Genomic DNA, 22,781 nt, shown 5'->3' with positions numbered 1-22,781 from the left:
AAAATCTGCTTTGCTACAATTTTAAATAGCAGAGTCCTTGACTAAAACAAAAGTTTCTGGATACAATACTTAAATAAAATATTACAATCTACTCCATCAGAAACAATTACAGTTCTATTGTAAAATACTGTAAAAAATAATTTAGGTCACATATTTGAAAGATTACTACTCACTGTATAAAGATCTGTCGAGAGCATCTCAATTGAAGGCTTGAGACTTTCTACTGCTTTTAATCCATCCTGAAAGAAACTTTAAAAGAAAACAAAAACTTCATTAATCATCTTTGTTTTGTATTTTCTGTTAAAAAAAAAAAAAAAGGCTAAAAAATGTTTGACAAGATAGACATGCATAGTAACATTCCATGCCAAAAACTTGCTTAGAATTTGGGGGTGGGGGGAATTAGGCATCTTGGACCAATCCACTACTGTATTTCCCTCTTAGCTCATTCTAATATGGAAAATCCCCAGAAAGGTTAGGAACTAGTACAATCAATTGCCACATGTTTTCTTCATTCTCAACTCATATACCAATTCTCGTTCATAGCTTTTTGAAGCTTTGAAAAAAATGTAGCTTTTGAAGGCTCAGAACAAGCAAATTTCATTTCTAGAATAAAGAAGTTCCACTATATATAAAATCATAGTGACTTCTGGAGCATGATAATGTCATGTCTAATGGAAGCTTCTCACAAAAGGAATGCTGTTTGTTTCCAGCATTACTTCTTACTTCTGGCCTATGTACAGCCTCAATATGCTAAATTTATGTATTTGTGTGTTGGAATAGTTGTTTTTTTATAGTGACTGTTTCAGCTCTTTAAAAATATATGCATATATATTTTTAATAAGTTTTAAAGAAACAATAGCTACATTATACGAAAAAATCTGCTGCACTATTTGCAGTTCAAGTATTTTCAGCCTAGGAAGCAGACATGAAAGTGACAACACAGGACATCACTCATGTTGTGGAAATTCTATGAAATTAAAAGACAAGATGAATGACAAACTACAACTGAGAAGGATTTACAGCAAGGTAGTAATACAGGGAAAGAAATACAGATTCGGACTGTGTTTTTTTATTATTAAGATAAAAACATATTGATGTGAACAGGTTGATAGTGGCCCTTCTTAATTTTCAAATTCTACTTTTAACTATAGTTATAAAATTGAGCTGCAAGACTACAATAAAATAAGTCCATCAGTCTTATGGAAAGATCAGAAAGACCAGTCAGTCTTTCTCTATTTCAAGCATAGTTGGAATGTGCCAGATTATTGTGTGGCACTTCTTTGGCACTGACAGTTATATGATATGGGACTAGCTCAACCTCGTAAGTTTCATCACATAGTAAGAAAAGCAGTGGCTAATCTAGTGCACCAAAACAATTTGTCAAAAGAAGTTAATGAGAATAGCTGAATCTTATATTTTCAAAATCTAACAAGGTGTTATAATCATGTCAAAAGTTGAAACCAAAACATTGTATAAGAGTAAAGAAAGCTGGAACGTACTTGCACTGTGCGTGAAAATACTTGATCAAGTTCTGAAGCAAGTCCACTCCTTTTTTAATCTTGATTTCATTGACTTTCAGCAGGTACTGTTAAAACAGAAACCCACAAAAGAAATTAAAGATTACAATTGCTGCTACAGCACTTTATAAAATGTTATTTTCAACTCTGTTTCAACTTTATGAGCTGCAGATTTAGTGATCCTACAAGAGAACATGTCAAACCGTGGCTTCGAGCACAATTCAGTCACTCAAGAGCAATTGTTGTCATTGATGCTTTCTGATACCCTATGGGGATACTTGGCTATGATTAATTCAAATTATGACTGCCTTCTTCATAACCTCTAGCAGAAGCCTGTGTTACAGGAAGCTTAAAATGGTTCATGCAGTGAACTTAGGAACCAACTTTGAAATTTAGCAGCCAATCTAGAAACCTGTCTCACCAGTGCTCAAGTCCATAAACAGACAGATGTCATTAAGGTAGAAAGTAATTTATTCAAAGAAAAAAATAAGTTAGAGATTATTTTAATCATTTCTAATAGATTTTTTTAAAAAAACTGACTTCTGATTTTATCATTTTCTCCATCAATTTCTTATAGACATTAATAATAATGGAAAATAATAGCTTAGAAGAGCTCTTGGAAAAAATCCTCCTATGGAGCTTAAAAATAAGTCCAATTAAAGTCCCTTAGCATTAAGCACAAATGAATTCCACATTGAGTGACAGCTCCTCCCCGAATGGCTTAGCACAGAGGATGGCAGCAACCTAAATGGAAACATGTTTAGCCAAATATTAACAGGAGTCCTTAACTATCCATTAAATGCAGACAATGTTTAATCCCTGCTTAGATACCGAACTACAGGCAAAGGGGTAAATGTCTTAACAATGCTCCAATGCATCTGGTTTCTCCTTTTCCAGCTGGGATAAATATGTCATCTTTGCTTTTTAAAACCACTAAAATAGAGCAGTGTCCAAGTGCCAACTTTAAATGTTGCAGCTTTTTGTGCAGATTCAGGTAAAGTAATGAGTGACTAGCTCAATGGTAGATGTCTGCACTGGAAAACATTGCATTGGAAGAATCACCTCTCTAATTCCTGCTAAATGAAAAAGGGAACTCAAGGCAGCTGGTATTAAATTCACTTTATAGAGAGCTATCCTACATTTATGATAGGTCTTCAAAATACTTCACCTCTGGTTTAAGAAGAAAAATAAAATAAAAACTCCTTTTATGACTATTCAAGAGGTATCCCCAAAAATACAGCTATTCGTCTATATATTCTTCTATATTCTTCTATTGCATCAGTTTTGACATATTCCACCCAGCATCATATCACTGTTACAGCCAACTGAAGCGCACTCCTTCACTGTGACAAAGGAAGACAGAAGCATCTGTTTCTGGTTATTTCTTAGGAAGGATACAGTTGGGCCATTATTTGGCAACGTCCCTAAATACACTAGAACCTCAAATCCCCCCATCCGTTTTGAATACCTTAGTCTGACTTCATATACAGGTATGAATTTATTAAATATCAGCACCTGCAGTTACAAAAGCTGACAATCAAAGCACCTGTTGTCACGCTGTGTTGGCATATTGGTGAAATTAGCCCCAATTAACATATTGGAAACAAAAACAAAACACCCACAGTGTATTTTTCTGTGAAAGCATAGACAGAATGAGCACAGCCATTTGGATCCCCAATTTGGAAATGCAACTGGAGCCTGATATGCCTTAGAACCCAAATAAAAAACAAACAAAGAGATCAGCAGAGGTAAAATACTGCAAAATCACAAGCATTTTAAAGCAGCAGCACTCTGAAACATCTTGAAAGATATCCATATGCCATCCTTAGCATTTTTTTTCCCCAACAGAAGCCCAGCAGTGTGCTAGATTGAGGTTTTTCTTGTCATAATACTTTAACAGCTGGGAGTGCAGAGAACAATGTAGAGAATGATCTAGAGTTTAAAATAACTAAGCCTGAAGTAGCAGTGCAAAGGCTCATTTATTATCATCTATGAGCATTTAACTGAGTATTGCACTGTTTAGTCTAAAATTACTATCTAAGTGAAATTAGAAAAGATCAGGACATTAGCACAGAAAATTGTATGTTAACAATTGTATGTTAACAAGTTGTATGTTAATAACTCTGTACTTAATACCACAGTCACTTTTCAAAAATTTCCCTGTGAAATTTTAGTAGGACAATATGAACGTCATATTGAATCTTACCTCACACATCTGTAACTGGAAAAACCGTCTTTCTTTTTCCATCTCTTCTGCAATTTCAGCTCCACTTATTTCTGTACGGATCATCCCATGCAGCTTAGCATGCTCTTTTTTCTCCTTTTCTATTTTTGTACTATAAGGCAAAGAACCAGTCAATGAAGTGAGAAATCTAAAGCCTCTCAGCAAATCTGATTATTCATAAAGTCTACTGACAGATGCAGAGCCAAACTCTCACAGCTTTGCATATGACTTGCTTCCAGATGCTATTTCACTTGAAATTTGAAGATGACTAGAAATGTACAATGACACACAGTAGCAGAAATCTAATTCAATCATCTGTTAAAATAATTTCCTGACAGATACTATCAACAAAGGTACTCAATGGGAGGAAGATACTAAGTTCTTGTGCTGAAGAAAAACAAATCCAGAAACAAAACAATCCTCTTGCTATTCTGTTTTTTATTGAAGTTAACACATTATGACCACCTGACCAAACACTGGCTAACAAAGTTCAATTATGTCACCAGATTTATTAAGTCTTGTCTGTCAGCAAGTCATCTTCTATATATACAGGGTTTTCCTAAGCCAGAATCACAGTTGCCATCTCTGCTTGTGCTGAGCCAGTTGGCACTGGGAATGCTGGCCAGCCGGCTGCGGTGCTGACTTCAAAGGCTGCTAGACCAGCTGTCCTCGTTCCCTCAAAGTTTCCAGGAACGTTTTCCAAGAGTTCTGAACGAAACAGGTTCTCCTGCAGAATATAAATGAATAACTAAAGCCTACCATGCAGTGTATCTCCCCTGCACACTTCCATGAATTTGTCTGAGGTATTTTTCATGTTAGTCCTAAAAGGAGTAGTGTAATTATATTATGCAAATAACAGGCTTTATATGAAATAAGATGCTAATAAAAGAAAATAAATGAGGGTGTCTCTGAGTGTTTACTTTATGGAGAAAGCTTTCTAATTTGTCATTTGTATGTCCTAGAAGCGAAAGGTTGCTACAAGAACTTCTGAGGCCAATCGGATACTGCTCTGAAACAAGAGGAAGCTTCATTAGGATGGGGTAGAGGAAGTGAGCCAGAGGAGCAGAGAAGACACTGTGTTGTACCTCCTCACGGACAGTCAAGTGTCTCTTGGCTACCTCTTTGTAGAGATGATGCAGCTCAAGTGCCCTCTTCATCTGATATTAACTTTCCCCTAACAGCATGTGGGAAAACGTCTTGTATGTTCTGAGCACTTCAGGCCAACAGTCTCTTCTGCACTCATACACCTCAAGAAGCAGGATGTGTCTACTCCTACACCTCGAGCAGCAAAGGGAAAACATCTTCCAGAATGCTCTCAGGGTTTCCATAAAAGAGAAACCAAAAGCCTCTACATCCTCCTCCTCTCAGAGTCACCTATGCCATTTTGTAGCCCCAGAGGTCAGAGACCAAACAAAAGAATTAACCAGACATCAGCTGTGAACCAAGCTATACCAACATAAAAAGATTCACAAAGAATGGCAAATATGCAGCTCTCTTTTGAGAGAATTTATATAAACTTAATAGCTCTAAAAACCTCAAACCAAAGGTCCACAATGGTTTAGTTTCCATGTTAATGGAACAAGAGTCCATGAGGCCACAGAATTCACTGAAATGTGGATCAAAGCTAAGAGCTATCAACTACAGATATTTTTATTGTTTATAGAAAATAATACTTGAAAATAGCATGACATAACTATTTCTAAAATTAGAAGAGCTTATTAACCTGTCATTAGGTATCTCTAAATGCTAGTTAAACCGAAAGATAACTCATGCTGCCAGCCAAAGAACTGGACAATTTATGATGTAGAATGATAAATACAATATTAAATAGATGTTGTTTCCAGATACTGAATTCATTTTTAAAGAAAAAAAATAAACTTGAATGGAGGCAGCCCTTCTGCTCTTCATAGGGAACTCATATTCTCCCAGGTGTCAGGTAGTTAAAGAAAACCAAAGCACAGTGACATGAATCTACTAATTAGAGAAATACAGCATCCTCAAAGCGATTTGCTGGAGCTTCATTTACATTTTGTAGCAGCTGGAAATTTTGCTGTGTAAAGGCAAAGCTGGATCTGGAAATAAACTCAGAGACAAGGCAGCACCTAAAAGGCAGCAGTTTGGAAGCAGAGTGTTTTGCAATTGGTCCTGTGGCTTCCACAGTTTTGGAAATGCTTTAAAAGAAAAATCTCAGCGACAAGCACCAGAGCTTGGTGTTGCTGTATTTAAGGCTTGCATTTTCTTACGTTTATACTTCTTGTCTCTAAATATGCTCTCACTTTTGCAATCCACAATTTATTCTTTCTTTCACTACAACAACATGCTCCCTCCTATCTCATCAGTACTATAAAGGCACTTGGTTTCTAGGGAAGCAAAGAGTCCATGTAAAGCAGTGTTCCATGCAAATCTAGTGCCAAAATACGCTCATGTTTCCTATCAAATCAAAAGGGTCAACTCAGGATCAGCAGCACAAAGTGCCAAGAGGCAGAGGGAATTTCCACTATGACACTGAGCAAAACCTTCTAGTGAAGGCACCGGGGGATTTCAAAATAATGGGGGGTTCGGGTTTTCCAGGCAGAGCAATTAAACAAAATTAATTACAAAATAAGAGAAAAAAATTTAAAAAGAAGCAAGGAAAAAAAAATAAAGCAAAGAAGACCATGCTTGGTAAAGCCGATGATTTTGAATCAGCACACACTCCAGATACAAACATTGCTGACTAAGATTAAAATCTAAGCACCCTTCAATCCATTTACAATGCAGCTGCATATGACTAATGTACAGTGAGTTCAGATCTATGTAATAGATAAGGAAAGTTGAAATATAGAATGAAGAATGATAACAAAATTAGGTTAGTTATAAAACAGGCTTGTCCACTCGTTTTTCTCTGTATCAGTATTTTAAAGCTCCAATTTGAGAAGCAACATGTCCTTACTGACTTTCAATGTACATTTTAATTTATATTTCAAAGCAGTAAGACAGATTAATCAGGATCTGTATGTGACGAGTTACACAGACTGGGGTTAGGACCAGAAAGGCACAGATTTAAAGCAGGGAAGATTGTGAAAAACAGAGTGCTTCCATGGGCTATTTTGTTTGATAAACCAGTATTATACATTTTCATTCCAGGTTTCATCCAGTCTTCTTTTTCCATGTGACTTTCCAAAATCAGCTTCGACAGACTAGTCTTCCAGTGAAAGAGCTTATGACCCTTCATTTTCTACTTGTCAAAGCTGACAGTAGATCACTACTCTCTCTCTCCTGTCATATGAATCCTGAAAAGAAAAAGCATCTTCACCTTTCACTCATTGTACACTGGGGTAGGGGAGAAGAAGGAAGTGAAAGGAAAATTGCCCATGTATTTCCAGTATTTCATTCCCAATGTTACCAGATTCATTCAAAGCTTTTTTTTTTTTTTTCTTTCTTTCTCCATTTAAATCATAGGCAATCTCTTTCAAACTAAAAATACTTAGTATGAAATCACAGGATCAATATTAAGTTACATGGCTTGGCATTTTCATTCTGTGTCACTACTTTCAGGCTTATTTGACCTCCGCTTACTATTACTCTATGTGCTCTAAAAAGAAATATGGCACAATTATCCAATGGCCTACTGATAAAGGTTAGAGCTCTGAGAAAGCGATTTGAGAAAAGCCTGCAAAAATTTTCAGATATCATCTTTAAATATTGACTTAAAAATTATTTTACCAAATTGGGAGCATCATTGTTTAATCACATACCTATGTTGCTATCTTTACAGAAGAGCGTACTAAGAATTTCATCATTTTCCCCACACAGGTCCAACGGTTCAGAAACGAGTCCCTAAGGACACACTGCAAGCAGCTGTTTTTCGGCGCAGTGGTGCAATGCACCTCCACCTACTTCTTGGTCTTGTAATCCCATAAACTCACTCAAACAACTCATCCCCCCCACTCAAGTGTAAGCAACAGGCTTCACTTCACAAGGAGCAAGGCAAAGGAGGAGAGAGAACCATCCTTCCCAGCAAAAGGTGGACAATTTTCAGGAAGTATTTAGTCTTCATTAAGCATCAGCATAATACGTATTAGCACAGGGCATATGGAGATTATTCACACGGATGTGTTCCCAGCTCTTACTGGGGAAAGAGAGGCTCCAACAGAGATCCTAACAGAAACGGACTGGTTAAAATGTCACAAAAGTTTTGGATTAGTTACAATCTTCAAAGTTATACCTGAAACATGCTCATGGCTGATGGTGAGGAAAGATGAATCATTCTCGAATTCTCAGGATATCCCTGTCTTTGATGGAGGTGGTCTGGCAAAGACAGGTTATTTTCTCCTCTTACTCCCTTATTTCAGAACAGTCCCAAGTTACAAAGGAAAAATGACCCAACTTCTCTTAGTTACATCAGGTGAGGCGATGCAAAGAAGTGCAGAAGGAAGGCCGAGGCACAGCTTTGAACACCAGCACTCTGGAAGAACAAGGAACTGCAAACACACCTCTGATGTAAGAGCCCTCTGCAGATTTATAGGATATAAACATCCACTTATAAGATACTGGTGACTAACACAGTGTTTTGAGGAAAATACCCGAGGAGTTACGTATCTGCAAGAAGAAAAAGTTACCAGAAGAAGTGGCAACTATGGATGGTGGTCCAAGAGTCTAAGATTAGATCTCAACTTTACTATCCCAAATAACATTGGAGATGCACACATTTAAAACACACACATAGAGCTCCAAGCAGTTCTGAAATTGCTACAGTAGAAAGGCAAAACAAATGCAATCTTGGAATTAACTGAGTTTCTTTTTAGACAAGTCCTATTTGGATATATTAAAACCTGACAGACCATAATGAAACTGCAAGCAAGAGATGAGATATTCAGGGAATAGGCTGTATTTATTCCAGAGCATACATACCTCCAGAGACTATAAAAATACCCCTTTGGTATTTGGTGCTTAGTGTCATAGATGACTAGGAAATGCAGTCAACAGGTTATGTTTTGAGCAAACATACATGCTAACAAAGAACAGACTAGAAGACTTGAGTTGTTTATTAACCCAAGCAAAAAGAAAAGGGGGGCAGGGGAAGACAGAGATTCACATATTAGAAGAGGAATCACTGGAAAAGACAGGTAACTAAGCACACCTACTTGGGAATGCATACAGTGTGAACATGCAGTCATCTAAGGTAACAGAGTGAGGAAGGCAATGGGATCACCAAACAAGGCAGGCAGGAGAGCCACAAGAAAATACCGGTCTCCTCTTTGCAGATTGCATTGAAAAAGAGTATGTCCTAACTGCCAGATTTAAACCACAATAAGTAATTTCTATCTTTTTGGAGGGGAAGGAGCGGCATGGAGAGGAGAAAGGCCTTTGTATCAAGCAATTTGGCTGTACGTCGCATTCTGCTTACACCAAGCCTGACGCAGATGATCCTTTGGTCTTGATCAAAGTGAAGGAGTGTAACAGGGTAGACAAAGTGCTTTAAACTCTAAAATACTGGTGTGGAGCTTTCATCTATCTGTTTGGAAAGACTAGAGCACACAGCAAGTATCTCAGGCCACTCCCTGGAAATATTACAGAAAGAAGGAATTCCTTGGTGAATTTCTGTTGCTTTCGCTTTTTACATGCTGAGTAATCTAAGAAAAGTGGTTTACAAGCAAGCACTGTCAAGGAGATGTGCTTCATTCATTAAACAAACCTACAGAGACGAGAGAGGTAACATGGAAAGCACTATCTCCTTACAATGCAAAAAGCAACCTGTCCTATTTGAAAACTAAGTCAGAAAGCAGGTTTTTAAAAGAGTATTGTTTGAAAGGAGAAGAAAAATGCATGGTCTGATGTAAACAGCATTGGATTCAGTCCCACAGAGAGAAAAAAAAAAAACAAAACCACACATTTTCATGTGCTGAATGAGACAGCTCCTCCAGTTGTCTGCTGCTCTTAAGCTTAAGTGAGGATCCCAAAATAAACAGATTCAAATACATTTATTTTAGCCTTTTTCCTTCTCATATGCTCATATTTTGGGAGTATCTGTCTCTGAAACAGACTACCTACTATGATTGAACTCAGGATCTACATTACCCCAACCAACTAATCTTGGTGAATATTTCATCAAAACTCCAAAAGCTTCAGAGAATTCAGCTGGAAAGGAGCATTCTTGGTTTATGTCCCCGAAGAGTCCTGCAAATGTATTTATTTTAAATCCTCCAGATAAACATTCTGGAATATCACTATGCAATGCGTTACACATAAGCAATCAGGCTTCTACATAGAGTAATCCAGCACAGGTAGACAACAGTACTAAATTACAGTCCTGTTCTTTATGGCCTGCTCTCAGAGATTAACTACTGGCATCAGCAAGACTTAGAATCTCTAATTACTTCAACAGGTGATATCTGGCATGACACCAAACGGCGCTGCTCACTGGCATTAAGAACACTAAACACTGCAGAGAATCATTAGGTCTTTGTGCTACTAATTAAAAAAAAATGGTGATAGATTCTTAGGCTGTCTAGTTAGCTGGAGATCTGTAAGTTATTTATGCTAAGCAGTGTCATATCATGTGATTCTTCTGGACGTGTATCATCAGAAATGGTCTGATACACAGTGATCTCAGAAGATGAAAGATGCCACATACCTGACACAAAACTTAACTGATTGTCACGGTCCTCGTAATACTGGAATAAAGAATGAAAGCTGCTAATTAAATTCTACTTCAGAGACTACTGACTGTGTGGAGGCATCTGATTAGTTTTCATCTGCAGAGTTTTACATCCAACTAGATGAATCAAATAAATCAGCAAAGTTTGGCACCTATGATCAAGCACAATTCATTTTGGTACCTCATAAGTCTCCAAGTGATTTAGTGCACAGATATGTTTTTTGGGTTAACTAATTTTAGGGCCTTTTTCTTTTTTTAATCATTAAACGGGCATGTTCACACAAGCATCTTAGAATAAGATGCACAACATGAGACATGGTTGACAAGAATTATATAGATAACCACTCACTCCTAGAACAAAATACATCATGAGAGAGCATCCAACCTTGGCATAAAAATGTAGAAAACATTTGTATCTTTAAACAGGAGGCAAATATTAAGTGCGTTTCACAAAGGTTTTTGGTGATGAATTGTTTAGGAATTACATGCCGTTTTGGATCCACATCACTGAACAAATTTGCTCCCAATGGCTTTATCACCACATTGCTATGTGCAAAAGGCTAAACATAGTCTGATAAAACTGCACTAGAAGCAGAGCTTTATGGAGTTATTACAAGTGTTCTAGACTAGCAAATATAAAATGAAATCTTGATTTGCATACACCTGGTAAGTGTTTGTTAAGGCTCTTGAAAACACCAAGACATAATGCATATAATTTCTTCTGTGTTCTCTCAACTGAAGGAGCTTTCCTTTATTAAACTAGCTAATTACAATGAAAGGGTCTCTGAAGTAGAGAAGTAAAAAGAAAACAAAAAAACAAGAACAGAGAGAAGTGCAAAGGACATCAAGAACATTCCATGTTACTGCACTTTGAGTAGCTAAGGACTAAAACAAAGAGTGGAGAGGTTCAGTTATCCATCACTGCCCCCCGAAAGGAGAGGAAGGCAAAGAAACAAGTGCATTTTCACAAAGATTAGTCTCTAGAAAGACACCAACACTACAGGGTAGCAATACAGAAGATTTAAAAATGAAAAATATTTATTTCCAATTAAGGGACAACTTCCTCAACTGAAATGGAAGAATAAGGTGATTCTGCTCACTACTTGGAACTTCATTAACCCAAAAGCTCTACCAGATATACTAACCATCATTGCCATAGCACACTTTCACTTATTGTGAAATAAGTTATACATTATGGAGCACAAAATTCAAAACGAGTATGCGTATCCACTTGTATTTTATACAGCTTTAATTTCAAAATAATAATATAAAAATAAACAAAAAACAACTCTTCATCTCAGGCAGAAACTCCCTTAATATTAAATAATGTCCATCTCTAGATTTCAAATTACACTTTCCTTTTAAAAATATTTAAAAGATACATACACTTTCGTTTCATAGTCCTTCCAAGCTTTATCAAAGGGTTTTTTCAAGTCCTGTCAGGACAGAGAGAAAAAAAAAAATAGTCACTGAGAAGAACAGTAGCTCTAAAGACTAAGGTGCACCTTGGCCATCTGCAGTACCTGACAAAACAAAGAACAGCCGACCCAACAACTGTCTAAAAGCAATCTTGCACACAGAAAAAGCCATGTTAAAAACAGAAGTAATAAAATTATATTTTAAAAAGCATTTCGAGGATGGCACAGCTTCATTTCACTGTTGTGTGTCACACGGTGTAACCATGTGTTCATACCAAGTGTACACTGCGCAGTTAATAAAATCATCTGTTTTTATTTCATTCCAGCTCTGGAAAACCTCTGTCCTGAGGCTGCTGTATAACCTTGTGTAAGGACTTGATCCATCCCACCGTAGCTAAAGGAATCAGTTCTTCAACCAAAAGGAGTCAGCTACTACTTATCTTACAGGCTTAAAGGGAACTGCAGTGGTCCTTACGTCCAAACAACTTATGTCATTCAGAATTCTCCTAGAGTTATTGGCCAAATTCTCTTAGTTTTGCTTTCCAAAGAAAAAGAAAAAAGATAAAATAAAAGATAAAATAATTTAAACGAGTTCATTCAGTAACAACTAAGCTGACTAAAGCAGCACTTGATTATCTATTCTAGCCAGGAATCACACAGGGCAACACTTTATTGTAATGAGGGCATTTATTTTGACATAGGAAAAAAGACCAAGAGGAGTGAAACATGGTGAGCAATGGAAAGATAAAAAGTGGCCAGGCCTCTCCTGTTAATAAGCTCTTCATTTTCCAGGAACTTATTCAGACCATTTATTTTTAGTTCATTTTAGTTTGTTAGTCTGCACTTCTTCTTCCTTCAGTGTCCTAGAACAATAGCTGCCAGTTGCTTCCTGTTTGTTCCATACTAAGCAAAGTACAAGCCAGTAAGGACCATTTGTTGGCTATAGGCTTTGAAAATTATTATAAACATATTATCATCTTTGTTCTATGTTGTTATTATTTGGAACAGGAAATATTCTTAGGGCCCACACACATTTCAGCATTGTGAAGAAAATTCCTATACTTACTGAGCCTAATGTGTCCTTCCTAATAATCTCTAGTTTCCCTCAAGTTTAGAATTCTTTATATTTATAATAAAATATAATAAAAATCTTTTAAATAAAATGAAGCAGTAATCTCCTTAAACTAGTGAATTCTTAAATCTCTTTCTTTGAATATGTTTTACACCTCAGCATTACTTTTTAACCTTTCAAGTGTTGTTTTGTATACATAGCCCGAAGTATCCTGTATTTAAAACCACAAAGAGAAGGGGTGACTCAGTACACACACACACACACACACAGACACAGACACAGAACTTCCCTCTTCCTCAAGCTAATTTATTACTTTACTATATAATGCTTTCCCTCAAATAAAATGCATTAGCTAAACGCATTTATAACACCGACAATAATTTTATATAAAAAATAAGAAGATAATCATACCCCTTTTACTCCTTTCAGATCTCCTTTCAGCAAACTGTCCAGTGGAAAAGTGATTATGTTGTTCATATTTTGAATCTATGACAAAAACACATCAAAATATTAAATTACTAATCAAAGAAATAATCTTATATTATAAAATTATTAAAATATGAGTAAATTTTAATGAAGAACGAGCAGGCAGTCTCAATTCACAAATTTAAAAAAGTTTCAGAAGAACTATTGTATATTACTTTCCTAATAGTGCTTTATGAATATATTTCTCAGTAGAGCCTGTAATCAGACAGAGATAATGTGAGCTAATTAAGCTTGCTCAGGAAACATTATAAGCCATACCAGCAGGAAACCAGCAGAATTATTGCTGCTATCTCATCCAACTGTGACTGCAAAATAAGGTGGTTAATTTTTACATGGCCTGATTTCACTCTGTTTAGATTATATGAAAACAATGATATCATTTGTCTGTATTCATATATTTAAGTTCCATTAACATATTTTAATTTAATCTTGTTTATTTTCCTGCCTTTTCAGACCTTTTTGATAAAACCTGTCTGTGGCTCTCACTACAGAGCATCTTAGCTCTTACAGAGCTTGATAGAAGCTCTATTACCAATTATGGGGATACTGGGAATAATAAATTACAGTCCACTATAAAGAAGATCATCTCTGGCTACTGAAAAGCTAGATAGTGGCCAAACCGTTTGGGTATTTTGCATATCTTAGAAAGAAATATATCTGTTTTCATTTATCTTTCCATACAAACTTTGAGGTAAGTATTTTATGACATCCTGGAATTTAAGAGTTGGCAAGCAATCTGAGAAGAAAGCAAGCTTTATTCAAGAGAAGCAAAGAGTAAAATAATCATAGTTCTAGACTGAGTATCGGTACTGTAATATTTTCACAAGGAAGGTGACTGAAGAAAGACAGTAGGAATAAGACATGAAGCAGCAGGTACCAGCAATTGAAAGGCTTCCTTTCCACCCTTTATGATTAGGGCCATGTGTCTAGGCAGAGTTTGAACTGTAACAATCCAAAGAGATTGCAGTAGAGAGCAATAACAAATGCAGGAGAAGGGCTACAAAATACAAACGATCTGTTCTATTAAACCATTACCACAACTCATGTTTCCTTTCCTACCCTCCTCAAAAAAATGCCCAAAAATCAAGGTCCTATTGAATTGCAAACTGTCTATGTTTGTTTTTAAAATAATGCCCATAAAAACTGAATGAGCAACATCTTGATCTTGCATATATAAGAGGTAGGTGGAAAGGTCTACAGAACAAAAGACTGAGGTAAAATTGAACAATTTTAGAAAATGACAGATGAAAACATAACATGCTCCCACCCCTACAGACATGCACAGCTAACGAGAGATGCTATCCAATAGAAAAAGGAGAAGCAGGAAAGTTTTAAGATCACAACCTATGCAAGGTTTCCATTCTGCTTCATTACTGTTATTAAAAGGACTAACCTAAAGATCTATGTTTTATAGCATCAGTTTAATTATTGTTCAAATTCAACTGATTTGGCACAAACTGAGACTAAGCCATTGTCATTTCTCAACAGGCTGAAAAGACGTGGTTTTTTTTTTTCCTACCAAGTTAGGGGAAAAAAAAAAAAGCAAATGACAGCACCTTTAACTACTAACATAGACATATTTACCTAAATATCAACCAGATCAACCAGCTCTCAAAATAGTTCTGTATTATTTCCCAAAATTTCAAGGCATTGCATCTAAATGTGTGCTCCTCACCGCAATTAGTTAACCTTGAAGAGACTTTGAAAAAAGATTAGAACAAAAAAGTAGGTTATTTTCAAAAGCAGGCAGAATGACTGCCTATTCAAATTAATTCCTTCCTGTATCGCTACCTGTGTATTCTTTTATACCTACTGTATTCTCCACGCTCCCACCTTACTTGTAACAAATACAAACATATATAATGCATGAACTTGTCATTATTAACCTAGTTAGACCAAGCATGCTTGCTCCTATCTACAAATCAGCAAGAAGGATGGAAAAAAAATATATATATCCTACATTTTTCTTCCTCTTTTTTGAGAGGTTTAAGCTAAACCATCTAAAAATATAAACTCACTTTTGGCACAAGAAGCAGCATTGGTATGTTGTTGCTTCTACTCCACGTGTACATAGAGAGCTAAAATGTATATGACTAAATCAAAGATGACTCTACATATTGACTATTTCATGCTTAAAAGATTAAAGAGAGACATGCACAAAGGTGCAGGAATGCTTCTGGGGAATTAAAGGCATTCTGTGGCAGAGGAACATTAGCAACTTCCACATATTTAGGAAGAAAAACATCATTTGACCTGGATTCCACTTTCAACACTGTTGCCTTGGCAGGCTCAAGGCTTCCTCTGACAGCTTCCAACAAGGTAAGATGACAGAGACAGGATAGTAAATTAAAACATCTCACGTTGGAGAAGACTCAAAGGTGGAGAAAAAGAAGTGTCGGGAGCGAGAATGTAAAAATAAGCAGACGTTCAGCTGCCAGACAAGAGAGTAGAGGCTACAGCCAAGGCAGCATTTGCAAAGGAGAGAAGATTTCAAATAGTTTAAGTGCATATGGCCAAATGTTGATATTCTTGGTTTGCTAACCTTCCTATCTATTTTAGTAGCCTTTTTTCAGAACAGTTTGGAATACTGATGCCTGCAGTAAACTACTTGGTACTGGCATTCAAAGACACAACAGTATATGATAGGACACCTCCAGCTATTAGCAGATTCTGCATGTATGTCATGCCACACGCTACAGGTGGGAGACTTCACAAGCCGAAAATGCACAATGGGACACTGCTTACTAAACAACCACCAAATGGCAGGAAAAGCATTTTTAATTCTATGTGCTTTTAAGAATGCATTATCAAAGAAAAGGAAGAGACACACCTGAGGTTACCCAAGCCCATCTTCCTTGCAAATGGAGAACTCCCCACTGCACATTTTCTAACATAGGTTAAAACATCTACGGGATTGGTTTCCATTGCCTTCTCTGGGACTTTTCATCTGATTTTTTTTCACAGTTAGATCCCATTTCTGTGGGATTTATTATTTTCCTCTTCCACGATCATGTAGTTACCTTTGAGCCAAACCATACACCTCCATTTCTTTTAAGCTTTCTTCATAAATCAAACTATTTGAGTTGCTCTCCTCTGAATCTCTCCCAGTTGGATCAGTATCTTTTTGGCAAACAAATATCCGTAACGTTCCAGACGGAGCTGAATCTGTGCCATCTAAGAAGGAATTACTACGTCTTGCTTTTACTAGCACCTCAGAAAAGCAAACAACAAAAAGGCCCGTTGCAATTATTGCACCTTCGTATCTTACTGTAAGAATAAGCTTTAGTATCTCATTGCCAATGTCCAGTTTCATCTCTACATTAAATTTCACATATCTTCCTGATTATTTAATCTCTTGGGACCTTTTGAATGTTTCAGGACCCAAAGATAATTTTGTTAAAAGGTTGAAAATGAAGGTCAGTCCATTTGTATTCTTTTGTTGACTCCTCTCCCTGTCTTAAAATATTGCTCTGTACAATACTTTAATACTTCATTCTGTACAATCCTCTCTCTAAAATTTAAGATGTATCTTTAAAAAGACATAACTAAGTCAACTGGCATCTACATTTTTTTCAGCATTAAGCCAATCTTTTTTCATGAATATCCATAAAAACAGACTCCACAAAACTTAAATCATAAAACTTCACATCCAAGACTCCAACCTCCAACAGACATATATATTTACACAGATACATTAGTAGCTTATCCTAAGCACTTAAATAGGGTTGTTCTAAACAACTTTTGTTGTTTGCAAAGGTCCTAGTCTGAAAACCAAGTCTGACCCACTATCCTGGATAGAAAATTCTGGGCAGAAAATTTTGCGAGTTCAATGACAAGAAAAAAAATTATGATTGTGTTACCTTTTAAACAAATCTCTTTTTGTCTTATATTTAAGAAAAGTGAAGCAGAACATATGGTTAGAAAATTAAAATTATTACTGTTCTTAGATTTCTCCTGGATTTCTCACATGGAATATCTTCCTCCAAGCCCTCAGATTCCACTTCTCTAATCCAGCATTTTTTTTTATCAGCACTTTATTTAAATAAATGAAAAAGGATAAGAATATATAGAAGAATGACAGCTAAAGAAACTGGAATGTGTTAAATAACTACTTCATTTTCACAAATCAAGTTTCTTTTTAGGGAGTATTGACACAGATGACAGGCAATTACAGATTTTGTTTTTTCTCTGCAAAGCAGCCTAAGAATAGGACTTAAAAGAAACAATATTTGAAGTGCAAACATGTTGTGCTGAGCTTTTCCTGTCCTAATATTTCTTATATTAAGACTCATCCCTTTATCACCTTTATCACCTAGCACTGAATCTGCTAGGAAGACAGAGTATTTAAAATCATAAGCAAGTGACATATGAACTACCTAGGAATTTATTTCTCCTCTTGAATGGGTGCTTTAAAAAAATCATTTGAAATTTGAAGAATCTGAGTTTTTCAAAATTGGTTTTTAGTTTTACATTGAGCTAGATATGCTATTTAAAAGTGCACATATGAAAGTGCAAACAAAAAAAAACAAAACAAAAAAAACAAACAAAAAAAAACACCCCCACACATATAAAAACCCAAGCAGCTCCAAGACTTGAACTTTAACTTGAAGAGTTTATAGTTGAATAATTGGACTCCAACAAAATGAAACCTTTAAAAACTCTGATGCCTTGGTAAGCCCATGAAAAGATCAGAAACCTTTAATATGCTAGCGAGAAAATAATTTAAAAACCTGTTGAAGTAAAACTACTTTATAGTGGCTTTTACCTTACTGAAGGAAAGATTAAGGAAAATCTTTTTGCAGAAGCACTTTAGACCTACAGCTCTAAATGCCACCCAAGCCAAACACTGACAGAACATATCGGCTTCTAGAAACAAAAATCAAAATATGTGATAAAGCAACAGCTGGCAGTAGCCCTAAAGCTTTGCCAGTGTTAATAGCTCTGGCATCTCTTCCAGTCTGAACATGTCCTCTCACTTCCTTGAACATTCCCCACTCATTTCAGCTAAAATCTCCTTAAATTTGTGGAAATTAAGTGCGCTATGCAACTAAGGGATAGATCTACATTAAAAAGAGCATCTTTCTGAATGGATTTCAGCAATGGCAGGTTGTGCTGTCCCTGTCTACACTTCACTTGAAACGATGGGAAGCAGACAACATGCTTCGGTTGTGAAGACAGCCTGGAAGAGAAGGATGTTTTCATACCACCACCATGCTTAAACCATCTAGAGTTGCATATTTCACATCATAAGAATACATGGGACTTGCTTTATATAAAACTATGATCATAACTGGAAGGAAATCAGAATTATTTCCAACTAGTACATGTACTAGTACATTTTATGCTAGGCGACTCCCTTGTAATCTCGTAAAAAACAAGACTTAAATCAGCAAACTTTTAAACAGACTTACAAAGTGGCCAGAGTTACAATCCTTTTTTTTTCCCCATTAGTGTTAATTTCTAATAGGTAAAATTAAATAAAACCATAATTTGATTTAGTAATTCTCTGATACACATAAAAATCTTTCTTATAAATATTATTGTCAAGCAAAATAAACACTTACATTTTTAAACATACTTCTTTTTAGACAAAACTATTTTCCTGAAATAGACACCAAATCCAGGGAGTATTAGCTTCTTCTATTTCTTCACTTTTCCCTTGCTAATTAATAGAATACAAAAATCTTCAAACCTCAGCAATATGAAGCAAATTAAGTAAAAGTAGAACTCTACAAAGAACTTTTCACTTGCCAGACAGTATTAAAGAAGAAAGAAGGTCTTTGCTATTGAAATACAAAAAAAAAAACATTCATGTCCATATGAAACTATTTTACACTTCAAAAACAGAGAAAACCAGAACCACAACCTGCGAAAAACAGAAGACAGCTACTACCATGACATTCATTTCGTGTGTGTATGTATATATGTGTGTGTGTGTATATATATGTATGTGTATATGTGTGTGTGTGTGTGTGTATATGTATATATATGTATATATATAAAATGAATGTCACTGTGACAGTGAGAAGACAGTAAAAAGATTTAGAAATATTTATTTGAGAAGACACACAAAAAACTGCCATGGATAAGACAAAAATAAAGAGCTTTACATAAAGAGATGCAACTGATGAAACAGAATTCTCATTAGTCTAACTGGTCCAAGCGCATCACACTTCCTACAGACAAGTACTTTGTCTTTAATTTGTTTTCCTATTTGTGGAAAAAAGTTACTCTCTCCAGAGAGTGTTATTTTTAAGAGAACAAATAGGTTTTTTTATTTTTTTTTATTTTTTGTAAAACTGCCCCTGCCTTTTTTTTTTTTTTTATAAAAAAAACTTCTATGTATCTTCTTAAAATACAACACACAGCAAGGATGCAGCTTTTACTAGATTGCTTTTTAAACCCACCTAGACATCACATTTTACAGATCCATTTCTGTAATGAAATCACCATTTGGCAATTAAATATAATAAGAGAGTTGTTTTAGTCAACAGAAGGTATTAATTAGAAGACCCATTCTGTTCCCCTTCCCATATGGGCAGTCTACTCAGGCTGACTGACTCACAGAGAGCAAGGCTGCCTCTGTGACACAGAAGCTCAGATAATGTTTGTTTATCTGCAGTTGCATGAATCAATACAGCCAATATGAAACACATTTCATTGCTGATAAATACATTTAGGGTTGGATTCTCTCTCATCATCAATATGACGACAGGCTGAAAGCAGGGGACAGCATCAGACAGTGAATGGCACTGCCCTAAATCACATCAGCTGGAAACATTCCCCAAAGAACTGATTACGACCAGCTGGCTTCAAACTACAGACATTTGGTCTAGTTTCACAAAAGCATTTAATGTGCCTACATCCCATTGATTTCAGCAGACAGGGACTTTTAAATGCTCATAGGAAACTGGGTCACCTCCACTCCCTCATCCCTAGTATAAAGGTTCTATAGCTGAAAGTAAAATCGGGACTTACTCAAACATGGGAAATGTTCAGCTAGCAGGATGCAGTCAAAATCTTTTGCATTTATGCCCTCTGATTAATGTGAAATCAAGGCCGAAAATTCTCCATTCGTAATTAAAATTCATGTTCTTCCATTTGGCTCCATCCCATTTGGCTCACTGGAAGAATGCTTTTAAGCCTTCCTAGCTTTGGTTGCAGGATTGGTCCCTAGTGGACACTATTGTCACTAAAGGATTATGTTTGACTATTTTTTTCTTGACTCTTCCCTGAGAAGCAAGAAATTCTCTCTTCCGGGGACACTAAGATCCCTCTTGACAAATATGAGTGGAAAGTGTGAAAAAGTGAAGAAACATGAGCACAGAGTAAATCAAGCTGTGATTTTACAGTTTTAAAGCAATTTTGCATGTGTGTTTATGCATATATGTTATAAATGCTTTGTTGTGGGAAGCATAAAGCTGTGGGAACTGCAGAAGTGATTGGGGTTTGGTTCTTTTTTTCTTGAGTTTTGAAAGGAGAAGGACCAAGGCATGACATATTTCCTTAAACCAAGACTTTCTTTCTAAAAAACAATGGCCACCAAAACACGAGTTGCCCTCAACATGAAGAGGTCCTGTAGTTTATAAAGTTAATCAGAAGTTGGGAGCAGTCTATATGTACTATACTTTGTAGCAGCATTACATTTTTAACATGCTTTTCTCTAAGTAATTCTTACCAAATTTTTGAAGAGTGCAGTTAATTCCTTTGTAAACACAGAAAATTTTAAAAATGCCGTTCCCAAATCTGGGTCATCCCTGCAAACACAGTTGCCTCCAAATTTCTCCAGTGCTTGTGTGTACTGTTCTTCATTTTCCACATGAGCTTTAAAAAGAGCAAAACATGAAAGTTTTGTCAGTAGATAAGGGATTACAAAAGTTATGACCGAATTTAAAAAAAAAAAAAAAAAAAAAAGGAAGAAAACAATAATTTCTTGCTTACAACATTCACTCATCAATATAAATTATTACTCAGATTTTGACATACTGAAAGTATGAATTATCTCACTAAGTTTGTGTATATGTCTACCTACATATTGGACAATTTAAGATGAATCCAGTTTATTTACAAAATCCATTTTATTTACAAAAACCCAGTTTATTTATAAAATAAACTGGAGCCACAACATCTCCGCACCATATCAGGGACCACATAACTCCTATAATGAACTTAAGTGGTTTAAACTCTCAAATTACACATGTGTCCTGGGCAAAGGATGGAGATCTGAGGGACCTCAGCATTAACTTAACTACTTGAAGATACTGATTCACTGATACACTCATCAGCGTAGACAGACCAAAAAAAAAAGTCTCTATCAGTTCAATTTGGGGAAGAAAGAAAAAAATATCCTTCCTGAACCCAAGCTAGTGACTAAGCTAAACCTGAGCAAGATACACCAACCTAGCACCTGAGAAAGTCAACCTTAAGATGTTCATTATTCTGCCCACTTTTCCTTCCAGCTGTGCCCAACTTCTAAAGCTTCAAGGAAGTCAGGAAAAAAAGTTCACCCTAGAAACCACCATGTGCACAACTGGGAACAAAGAATCTGTTTTGGCCGTTACATGAGACTAGCAGAAGCCCTGAGGATTCATGAGGATTAATCTGTTAGTTCAATGATCCAATTTCATTTTAAACCTGCTTGTGAACATTAACACATTTGATATCACAGGATATCAAAGGATTCATGCTGCAATGTCCTTTCTCAGTACTTCTGTGATTTGCTGAGCGCTTCCAAACAAGCTGCCTGTTCTCAACCCCCACGAACTTTGGTTAGAAAGCCATTTAGGAACTTGACTTCTCAAGCAGCTCTAATTTTTTTTCTTTTTTTTTTTTAACCCCAGCAAATCAGATTAAATCCCATGGAGCATTAGTATAATATCATGTAATTAAAGACTGCCATAATGTATGAGCAGAACTGAAGTTACACAAACAGTATTGATTCTAAAGGTTTCTACCTTGAATGCTTGAATTCAGAGCCTAAAGAAGATCAAATAATCCATATATCTAACACTATTGTGTGACATACACAGAATTGAGCAAGCTTTGGATGAACTGGCACAGGCAGCGCAGAACAGGCTTTGGCAGGACACAACTCCACTCCAGCTACTCATTATGATGAATTATTTCCATACTGCTTTCTGCATCCAGCAGAGTTTATTTCCTCACAGTTTGCGGTGGAGGTTAGGGCATAACTCCTACAAGAACAAAAGGAGGTGGCTACTGCCAGAGGAGAAGGTGAACAGGCTGCTCCCGGTAGCTGTAGCCAGAGGGGCAATCAGCACTTGAACCACACTATTTCCTCCAGGAAACAAGAGCTTTCTCCTCTGCACAGTATCCCCCCAAACTGGGCCTTTGCTTCTGGATCTATGTAGCAGTTTTTTTTTAAAAAAAAAAAAAAAAAAAAAAAGGCAGTTCAGCGGCAGTT

At 36.2% G+C, this 22,781-nt stretch overlaps 1 protein-coding gene across 1 annotated transcript in view; it reads right to left on the bottom strand.

Annotated features, from left to right (window-relative positions):
* The window catches only part of ASAP2 (ArfGAP with SH3 domain, ankyrin repeat and PH domain 2), an 80,368-nt gene that overhangs the window by 32,001 nt on the left and 25,586 nt on the right, over positions 1-22,781 (bottom strand). Inside the window, exons 3-8 of the mRNA XM_088533526.1 lie at positions 21,036-21,181; positions 13,283-13,357; positions 11,768-11,817; positions 3,724-3,853; positions 1,500-1,585; positions 174-249 (exon numbers count right to left, since the gene is read on the bottom strand). Coding sequence (XP_088389652.1) covers positions 174-249; positions 1,500-1,585; positions 3,724-3,853; positions 11,768-11,817; positions 13,283-13,357; positions 21,036-21,181 — 563 coding nt within the window. The remainder of the gene's footprint in view (positions 1-173; positions 250-1,499; positions 1,586-3,723; positions 3,854-11,767; positions 11,818-13,282; positions 13,358-21,035; positions 21,182-22,781) is intronic.

This window comes from Tinamus guttatus, unplaced genomic scaffold (genome assembly GCF_059628265.1).
Source record: "Tinamus guttatus ecotype Peru unplaced genomic scaffold, ASM5962826v1 Tinamus_guttatus_pri_ptg000508l, whole genome shotgun sequence".
NCBI lineage: Eukaryota > Metazoa > Chordata > Aves > Tinamiformes > Tinamidae > Tinamus > Tinamus guttatus.
The sequence above is the reverse complement of the archived record's forward strand: the minus strand, read 5'-3'. Positions and strand labels throughout refer to the sequence as shown.